Here is a 10,460-nt window from a genome sequence, read left to right on the forward strand (position 1 = left end):
TCAAACTGTTCGTTTCCTATTAAGACAATGTCCAAATTCTTTTATCTTACTATCGTTATCTTCATCTTTAAAATAGCTTCGCGTGGGTACCTTGCACGCCTCAATCGGAACTCGGATGAAGAAGTTATGGTCATTATGATAGTACAAGGCTGCACAAAGGTCGCATCCTTCATAAAATGGCCATAACTTCTTCACCCGAGTTCTGATTGAGGTGTACAAGGTACCCACGCGAAGTTATTTCAAAGACGAAGATAACGATAGTAAGATAAAAGAATTTGGACATTGTCTTAATAGGAAACGAACAGTTTGAATCAGACTGGAAAACCTGACATGGGAAAATGGCAATCTATAATAAAGTTTGTGACATTACACGAATTTTTTAAAGTTCGTGGGAAAAACCAAAATTCATGGAAAGTTGGTGACTTTAAAAGCAGTTACCCTACTATTAATTCAAACTCTACCTATAAATTGATTTTTATTGACATTTTTAGTCATTTAACAATCTATGGAGTAAGAAGAAAAGACAATTGGAAACTGAATTTTACGTCTGACATTTTTACTAAAGTATGACTATAATAGTAAAATTAAAATTTGAACTTTCACCAGTCTTCTTCTTTTTCTATATATAGTTTATTTATAGTACGGAGTATCTTCTTTTTTTTTTTTCGTTTCTGAAGTACTCCTTTCGTCCATAAAAAATAGTTTCATTTGTGGAGATCATGGATTTTAATGAGAAAAATTGATAAAGTAAGAGAGAATGAAAAAAATTAGGTATAGTAAGAGAGATAGGGAGAAAAAATGGTAGAGTAAGAGAGATGTAGAGAAAAAAATGTAAAGTATGAGAGATAAACTTTTCATTTTTAGAAATGAGGCTATTTTTTTTGGACACCTCAAAAAGGCAAAATAAAACTAGTTTTTATGGATTAAGGGATGAGTATATAGTTTTGACTTTGACCATAATTAAGCGAGTCGGGTATGCTTATTTCAACCAAACAATTTGAGATCTACAAAATTAATGTAACTAGTTTAGTGTGATTGGGTTTGAAGTGTATAGGTTTGACTTTGACCATAATAAGTGAGTTGGAAATGTTGACTTCGCTGTCATGCAATTCCAAGTCAAAACTATAGTGACTCAAGATCTATCCAAAAATTTCTTAAACAAGTAATTTTTTCTAGTATAAATAAAAAAGAGACTCCCATCCATTTCTTCAAACACAATCGATGGCTTCTTATCATACTTTTTCCATCTTCATAGCTTCATCTTTGCTCATTTTATCCTCTTTCTCAAATGCAAAAACCCCACCAAAACCTAAAGCATTCACCTTCCCAATTTGGAAAGATGACACAACTAACCAATACTACACCAAAATCCAATTTGGTTCCAACGTCACCACACTCAACGTTGGGGTCGATCTTGGCGGCAAGTTGCTATGGTTCAACTCCCCCCGAATACTTCTCCGCGGCTGACTCATTCCGCCCAACCCGATGTGGCACTAAGCAGTGCAAGATAGCAGACGGAATCGGTTGTGTCTTCTGCTTCCTGTCACCACCGGCTCCAAGATGCACGAACAACACATGCTCTGACTACGCCCTCAATCCCTTCACTGGGACCGAGGACTATAGTGGCATAGGCACTGACGTCCTGCGTGTAGGCTCTACACGCGGGACCCAGTACAAAGTCAATAACTTTCCCTTTAAATACGCCCACGACGCCTTGTTGGAAGGCCTAGCCACCAACCTGGCCGGGCTCATTGGCCTGGCCAGAACTAGGGTTTCGCTTCCAGCACACCTATCATCAGCTTTCAAAATCCGCGAGAAGTTCATGCTATGCCTCCCTTCTTCGGGAGGCAACGGGAGCATGATCATTGGCCAGACAGCTTATACAAAACCCTTCCAACAGATCTCGGAATCAATGTGGACCACACCTCTGCTCAGAAACCCTGTGAGCACATCCGGCAACGAATTAGTCGGAAATCTCAGCATCCAGTATTTCATCGGCGTCAAGTCCATCAGAGTCGGCGAGACGCCTCTCGTTCTAAACAAAACTCTCCTTTCGATCAACAAGAGGACCGGAGAAGGAGGGACGAGCATACGGACGGTGAGGGCATACACGAGCCTGCACAAGTCGATCCACGCAGCTCTGGTTAACGAGTTTGTGAAGGCCGCAGCAGCAAAGAACATCAAGAGAGTGGCGTCCGTGGCTCCATTCGGTGCTTGTTTCGATTCCAAGACGATATCCAGCACCGAGGCTGGGCCGGATGTGCCGATTATCGATTTCGTGCTGCAGAGTAAGAGCGTTTACTGGCGGTTTTACGGGTGGAACACGATGGTGAGAGCTGGAGAGGGGGTGATGTGCCTTGCGTTAGTGGAGGGGCAACCGAATTTGTCGGGGCCGACGACGTCGATCGTTGTGGGGGGTTACCAGATGGAGAATCATCTGCTGGAGTTTGATGTGGCGGCGGAGAAGCTAGGTTTTAGCTCGTCGCTTCTACTGCGTGATACGAGCTGCAACCAGTTTCGAGCTGCCTAGATGATGAGAATAAATGTGGAAGATGATGTTTGTTTACTTTTATTATCAAATAAAAATTTGTTATTGCATCATAATACTCCCTCTGTCCCGCTTTAGCAGTTCCATTGACTTTTCTATCCTCTTTTTATAAAAATGATAAAAAATAGTTAAAGTGGAGAAATGGTAAGATAAGAGAGACAATAATGTAGATAAGACTCTTCTCTATATTATTTTCTCTCTTAATTTACCATTTTTCCCTTTAACTATTTTTTATCATTTTTACAAAACGATGGCAGAAAAGTCAATGGAACTGCTAAAGCGGGACAGAGGGAGTATTATTTATAATTGTAGTACTATACTACATAAGGAATGATATTTACCATAATCCGATCTACTTTTGGTTTAAAGAAAATATTTCTAATGATCGATTATTTCTTTGAATTATTTTACATAAATGGAGTAGATTACAAACAGACCAACCAAAGATAAAATTGAAGGGAAATAAATAAATAGCCATACATGATAGGGCCGGATTCAACAATTACTTGACTGTCTGACAATATATATGTCATAAGAAACTTCGATTTGATTTGTTTGAGTATGTGTGGGCCCAATTCGACCATGATGAGTGACTTGAAAATTATTTTTACGTATATATTTGTTTTATATTAAAATTAACATGCTGCGTGTATTTTCAATATTTTTAAATTTTTGTGATGGGTCGTAACAATATCACTATGCCCACTTTGGAAACAGCAAAAGCATTTTCAAGGTCTTGAGATTTGCCAACTCATCATCTTGTAATAGTATAAAGTTATTTTCACAAACTTTTTATCAATAAAAAGCAAACACTAAATAAAACCACCGAAATTCTAAACTCAAAACTTTTTTAATCTCTACGAATTAAAACGCTTTATTCAGTCAACACTTTCAGCTAATCAGAATCACACCCATGTGTGCAAAATGTTTTAAATTTTGAATTTAACTGTTTTACCTTTCAAAAGCTAGGGAAGTTAATGAAAATGATAGAAAATGTAAGTTGAATTGAATTGGATGGATGGAGTAGTTTTGCCACAATTATACGCCTGTATAGAAAGAATAAAATAAATTATTATGGATGTAGTCGATTTGGCACAGTTGTGACATAACAGGTGTCGAATAAATTTGTGCTACTACGTAAATAACAATTCCAAAGAGAGATAGAGAGAGGAGAGAGAGAAACCCAGATTGTGGAGGCCGTAACACCTCCTCAATCCATTCCAAAAATTATCGATTTCTGCAAAATAAGATTTGGGTCTTTTGAATTCACGAGAAAATAGCATATTGTTACATAATTCTTCGCAAATTCAAATTATTTATATAAATAGAAACGAAAACAAAAAAAAGGGGGGGAGAAAAATGAGTGGTGTGGTTGGCCCGACGGCGGCAGCGAGACGCAACAGTATGGCCCAGAAGCGCACCTCCTCCACCCTGAAGAGAGGGCCTTCGTCGGAGAATGGCTCCGCCGCTAATGGGACCAACGCTAAGCCCTCTTCCCCACCCCACTTGTAAGTTCTCTTTCTCCGGCGACCCGCAATTTTTATTATTTTTTTAATTTGATGGAGTGGATTTGAGCTAGGTTATTGTTATATTGATATTGATGCGCGAACAACTACTTGAAGGTGAATGTTAGGTCTTCGAATTGGATTTTTTTTGTCAAACCTGCGTTGAAATAGCTGGTGTTGTATGGATAAAAACCGTTGACATATGAAAGGGAAGTGATTTGGTTCAGATAACTACATATTGGATTGTTATATTAGCTGGGAAGATATCTGAATTATGAAATGATGAGGTTTTGAGTGTTGATACACAGTTTTCTATCGCAATCTGCTGGAAATTTTGGGTGTTTATGGTGGATGGGGGGATGTTGGGGGGGGGGGGGTTACGGCATTCTAGATAGTGTTATATCTTTTCATGTGTATGGACTTATGGTACAATTAACTGGTTACCTCTTTTGTTCAAACATTATTGATTTTATAATTGAATTGTGGTTGCATGTTTGTCCACTTGGTATACTACAAAATGAATCCTAAAGTGAATGTGATACATAGTAGTAATTCTTTTTCTTTGCTTGGTCAATGATTCGACATGATTGAGTTATATATGTACATGCAGGTCTACTGCTGGCGAGAGAACAGTGAAGAAGCTCCGGTTATCCAAGGCACTAACAATTCCCGAGGGGACCACTGTATCAGAAGCCTGTAGAAGGATGGCGGCCAGGCGTGTTGACGCCGTTCTGCTGACTGATGCTAATGCTTTGCTTTCAGGAATTGTCACTGATAAGGCAATAATTTATGAGCTTTGTAGCCATTATACTGGTTCTTCACTCTTTCTTTTGTCTGTTTACTTTTAATCTTTTATGCATTTGCATAATGCAAGTATGATTGTCTGGCCATAGTTCACTGCATAAGATGTATGCGTGTATATGTATGTATATAAGTTGGAACTGAGTCTCTGCCCTGAAATCAATTGGATGCAATAGGCATCAGTATCTCTTTAAATGTTGGGTTTGTTAGTTATTGGTTCATCTATGATTTACAGGACATAGCGACCAGGGTTATAGCTGAGGAGTTGAGACCCGAGCAGACATCGATTTCAAAAATTATGACAAGAAACCCAACTTTTGTGAGCTCAGATTCTCTGGCTATTGATGCTTTGCAGAAGATGGTCCAAGGTTACCTTTTTTCTTTGCTTGTTGCTTGCTAAGAATTGCTATGCGTAGGTGCTCCAGGACTTGTATAATTTGGTAAAGAACTGGAACTTAATTTGTGTTCGAGATTACTGTAAAATTGACTATGAAACTATAAATACTTAAATATTGTGGAAAGAATTTAGCAGAGTAATTATGTCGTCTTCCCTGAGGTATTCCTAAAAAGTATTCACTTCATCTCTGTATGAAATTACCAGCATTCCCAAGAGGTTTTTATTTCACAGAGAAACACAATATTCCATTGTCTGGTACCCTCAACATCTCCACCTAAAGTTATAGTTTTCCTGTTTAACAGGGAAATTTAGGCATCTTCCGGTTGTTGAGAATGGTGAAGTTATAGCAATTTTGGATATCACTAAATGCCTTTATGATGCCATATCAAGAATGGAGAAAGCTGCGGAGCAGGGAAGTGCTATTGCAGCTGCAGTTGAAGGAGTTGAACGCCAATTTGGAAGCAATTTCTCTGGTTTGTTTATTCTTCTTGCCAGTGTTTATTTGCTGCAAATATTGGTTTCATTTCCCCGTCCCTATTATGTAGGCTTATTTCCTTTCTCATATGTCCCAAATATATAGGCTTGTTTCCATATAAAAAACTCATTTACTTATATTCTCTTATTTAACTCTTTAGCAAATTTCCAGTAAAATAAATATGGGTATATTAGGAAATTGATTGTATCTTTTCCAATGAGTTTCTTAATCTTTGTGAAAATTCCAATTAGCTTTTGTAATTAGGATGGAGGGAGTCACGGAGATCATTTGCAGGTATTCTAATAAAGAAAACATCTCCTTGGTGTTAGAGAACACATTGTCAGTGTATATCAGCTGCAAATTTTGGAGTCATATACTCATTAGGAAGATCGTTATTTGGAGTATCCAAATAAAGTAAAGATTAGAGAACACATTGTTACTAGCATGTGCTCACTAGGCCAGCACATGTCCTAAAGGAACATTCCATGCAATAGATATGCATGATTTCCTTATGTGTTGCACCTAGTCCTTGCAATACTAGCTATGAACTTGAGAGATATAAACTCGGATAAAGTTACGTATCATACAACTTGCCTTACTTGTTAATTAGATGCACTCTTTCAAATTTCCTTAATTGGGCTGACTAGCTAAGATGTTGTGGACACTATGTTTGGGCAGTAGTGGATCCAAAGTCCAAACTAGTTCAGCTTCAATCTTATTTAGATTCAAGGACCTAAATGTTTGCTTTTTTCAGACTGCCATGTGGGTTCTTTTAAATATTTTTAAGGAATGGTAAACATTATCATATACTCCCTCAGTCCCACGTTACTTGAGGCGTTTCTTTTGGCACAGGATTTAAGAAAGTAGAAGAGAGAATAAAGTAAGAGAGAGGAGAGAGTATGAAGTAAAAGAAAGAATAAAGTAAATATGATTAGATGTTTTGTTTTTAGTCAAAAGGAGAAATGACTCAAGTAACTTGGGACAACCCAAAATGGAATACGACTCAAGTAACTTGGGACGGAGGGAGTAGTGTGTTTTGGCAGCCTTCTTATGTTCACTTGATTGGTCTTCTATCTATTTTTCTTACAAACGTCTGTAGTTTAGATCTGAGATTCTGTTTCTGTTGCGTTTGTGTTTCAGCATCATCAGCTCTCATAGAAACACTTCGCGAACGCATGTTCAAACCTTCTCTGTCTACTATAATTTCTCAGACTTCTAGGTAAGCTATACTTTCTGAGATTTATTCTTTGCATGAGATGGGACGATAATTTTCTCAGTGCTGCTTATGATCAATCTATATCATTTTTCAGAGTTGCAACTGCATCACCTTCAGACCCTGTTTATGTTGCTGCTAAAAGAATGCGGGAATCACGGGTCAATTCAGTTCTTGTTATGACAGGAAACAGTATTCAGGGGATACTCACGTACGATCTTTGATCTCAGGCCCCATCTTCTTTTTACATGCTTTAGGATTGTAAAATAATGCCTTAATTGACTGGTAGTTATCTTTCTCAAAATTGATTTGTGGAGTAATATTTTGTTCATTATTATGGTTTTATTTTTTAACTTTAACCTTTTATGTTTATGCTTATTTTCATTGTTTTTTGGTTATTGGTTTTCAGTTCAAAAGATATTCTTATGCGAGTCGTCGCCCAAAACCTTTCACCTGAGCTGACTCTAGTGGAGAAGGTTTGACTACTTATTTCATTAGTACTCCAGCTTGTAGATCATATGCTGAATTTTCAGAACGCAGCGTCAATATTTGATCTTTGTCACTACGATTTCTGATATCATTCATGAAGCTGCCTTTGCACCTTAATGTAATTCAGATTATATGTATTTCTGCTATGACCCCTTGAGATTTGAAGTGAAAGTGATACTTTTTGTCCCGTGTTAAATTCAGTTTCATTGGTGGTGGGGCATGCATCCCTAACTTTCTTCTTATAATCATTGTTTGGCATGTTGCTTTTGACTTATTGTTATTTTGTGGTAATTGGATCACTAGGTAATGACACCCGACCCTGAATGTACAACAGTAGATACAACTATTCTTGAAGCACTGCACATAATGCGTGATGGGAAATTCTTACATCTTCCCGTTGTTGACAAAGGTCAGTACTACATTTCTATCTCTGCATGTAGGCACTGTTTATTATTAGTTTAAAAAAAAAATTGACATTTTTCTTTGCAGAGGGAAGTGTTGCAGCTTGTGTGGATGTTTTGCAGATAACTCATGCAGCAATTTCTATGGTAAGTTCCTTAAATATCAGTGTATATCAACTGTATCTGCATTTTTGTATCTTGTTGTGTGTCTTAATGGCGTGATTTTATTGATTTCTTTTGTTTTTTAGTGAGACAACTGTTATAATTACAGAGATCTGCTAATTTCAAAATTGAATGTCTTAGTAGTGTAAAGATATGTTATTTCTCAGATCAAAGATTTACATGTCTTCCATTTTCTATCTAGCTTGAAAATAGCTCTGGTACAGTTAACGATGCTGCAAATTCGGTTATGCAAAATTTTTGGGATTCAGCACTTAACTTTGAACCCGCGGATGACTGTGATACCCAGAGGTCTTACTTACCCTTGTTCAGTTATTATTGATTGAGAAGCATATCTACTAATCATTTGCTTGCTCTTCTTTTATACAGTGAGATGTCAATGTCCCAGTATGTCCCATCAGATGCTGCAGAACATTCGAAGCCTTCCTACCCAGTTGGAAATTCATTTTCTTTTAAACTCAAGGACCACAAAGACCGTGTGCACAGATTTAATTTGGGTGAGTAGAGCTTATATTACTACCTTTCGCTTTCTCTTGATCTTTGCCTCTTGCTGATTTGTGGGATCTCTTAGATTTATTTGGACTTCTCTTTTATCAACTCATCAGGTGCTGTCATATTAAATAAAAAGCAATTAACTTCTAGCTTAATTGTACGTCTTTTGTATAGAGACCAACAATCCTTTGTGGATGGTGCTTTAGAGAGAATACACTTTGTAGATAATTAAATGTATTTTCTCTATCAAATGCTATCCATGTTTTTAAATTTGAAGGGTTCATGATCTTTCATTTACTTAAGAATTTTGATGTATGTTTAAGGCCTCTTTTCAAATTAGCATCGTACAGTATCCAGCTTATTTAGTCAATATCTTGAGAGAGCTTTTATTTATTCCACATATCTGTCTCTTTCTCTTCCAAACCAGGCACAGAAAGTTTAGCTGAACTTGTTACCTCTGTTATGCAACGGGTGGGTGTATCTGATGATCAAAAGCGCCCTCAACTTTTGGTGGGTACCTTTCATAGTAGAATGCTTTTCCTATATTTTCATGGTAAGCTTGTTAATACTTGAAAACCTTGTTATCTTTTAGTATGAAGATGATGAAGGTGACAAAGTTATGCTCACCACGGATGGAGATTTGATTGGTGCTGTTGCCCACGCAAAATCTGTGGGACAGAAGGTGAGCGTATTTGTTCTCCCCTATACTTTGCATTACATGCTATAACAAACTGTGAAGTCTAACTCTGTTGAGAAGTTGTTTATTTTCATTTGATGTCATGTCTTTAACTTCCCAGGTTTTGAGGATCCATTTGGAACACTATGATTCGAGTCAAGAAGCGAGAGAGTTGTCATCTGCCACGGTGACTACAAAAGAGCGCCGATCAAGCTCCCTCGGGTTAGGGATATTTGCAGGAGCAGTAGCTGTGACCAGCATCGGGGTACTGGTGTACTTGAAGCGCTCCAAAGCATGATCGATGCTCGGATGGATCTGAATATGTAGTGTTTATAATAAAGTGATGGGCAAATTTAAAGAAACAAGCAAGCCTGTTGAAGGAAAAGTCACTCATTTTGTAGGCACTAGGAGAAAAATGCAGCAATGCAAGGCCACATAAAAGCTGGCAAAAGTTTAATTATTTTGTGTTATACACATATGTAAATGGAATTGCAACTCCAGAAAAAGAAAAATGCTACGTACATCTCAGTGGCTATATGAACTACATTTTGGTTGACTTGATCAAGGAAAAGAATGTCCCAAGGTCAACATTAGTTTGATCCATCTCTCTCTCATCATTCATTTGTTCTTTGGCATGTACAATAAAGACTAAATTCCAAAATTGGTCTATCTACATTTGCCCAAAATTGATAAGTTTTAAGGATATTTTAGTAAGTTTATTTTAATTCTATTGAATTGAAGATTTGAAAATTGGTTCCTGTATTTTTTAAGCACATAAATTGTTCTTGGTGTTTAACTCATTTTGGACAACTCTCAAGGCAATAACTCGGTTCTCTTGAGTTTGATGTAAAATTTAAAGCGAGTTATCGAAGATGGCATTCTAATAGTTCATGTAATGTTTAGTTTTGGTCACCTAATCTAGTCTAAAATGAATTGAAAGTTTTTTTCAGAAAACTTTAAATTTAACTTTCTCTATTGGGATTTGAAATTATATACGATTGCATTGTTAGAAATTATCTTCAATAGCTTATTTTGTGTCAAACTCCGAAAAATAGACATTGGACAATAAAATTTGAAGAAATGCCAAATTTTAAGATGAATCGGTACAAACCCAAATTTTTTATATACTTTTTCAGTGGAAAAAAAATCGTAGATATATAACATATTTTAATAAAATGTGTATTTTTAGTGGCTTACAGCCATATTTTCAATCCAAATGGAGTATTTAAACCAGAAACATGAAAAGTTATAAATATACTACTATGTTTGAGACTATAATCACC

At 36.9% G+C, this 10,460-nt stretch overlaps 1 protein-coding gene and 1 pseudogene across 1 annotated transcript; both read left to right on the top strand.

Moving 5' to 3' along the window:
• The first annotated feature begins 1,221 nt into the window (after positions 1-1,221).
• On the top strand, positions 1,222-2,604 carry LOC125206839 (putative aspartic proteinase GIP2 pseudogene; annotated as a pseudogene).
• A 1,105-nt stretch (positions 2,605-3,709) lies between these two features.
• On the top strand, positions 3,710-9,780 carry LOC125205990 (CBS / octicosapeptide/Phox/Bemp1 (PB1) domains-containing protein). The gene is made up of 14 exons (XM_048105236.2): positions 3,710-4,056; positions 4,664-4,832; positions 5,090-5,222; positions 5,554-5,724; positions 6,867-6,945; positions 7,037-7,150; positions 7,349-7,415; positions 7,732-7,837; positions 7,918-7,976; positions 8,194-8,300; positions 8,379-8,506; positions 8,929-9,011; positions 9,094-9,183; positions 9,299-9,780. Exons 1-14 carry the CDS (start codon positions 3,908-3,910, stop codon positions 9,473-9,475), a joined length of 1,632 nt encoding a protein of 543 aa, XP_047961193.1. The 5' UTR covers positions 3,710-3,907; the 3' UTR covers positions 9,476-9,780.
• Positions 9,781-10,460: the final 680 nt, after the last annotated feature.

The sequence above is a fragment of the Salvia hispanica genome, chromosome 6 (genome assembly GCF_029641045.1).
Source record: "Salvia hispanica isolate PSC_SH4W2 chromosome 6, Shi_PSC_v1, whole genome shotgun sequence".
Lineage (NCBI taxonomy): Eukaryota > Viridiplantae > Streptophyta > Magnoliopsida > Lamiales > Lamiaceae > Salvia > Salvia hispanica.

Bases quoted from the DNA above. Each gene is read 5' to 3' on its own strand.
- LOC125205990 (XM_048105236.2), top strand. From the start codon at position 3,908: ATGAGTGGTGTGGTTGGCCCGACGGCGGCAGCGAGACGCAACAGTATG. The intron at 5,223-5,553 runs GTTACCTTTTTT...CCTGTTTAACAG, and splicing joins TTTGCAGAAGATGGTCCAAG to GGAAATTTAGGCATCTTCCG. The intron at 8,301-8,378 runs GTCTTACTTACC...TCTTTTATACAG, and splicing joins GATGACTGTGATACCCAGAG to TGAGATGTCAATGTCCCAGT.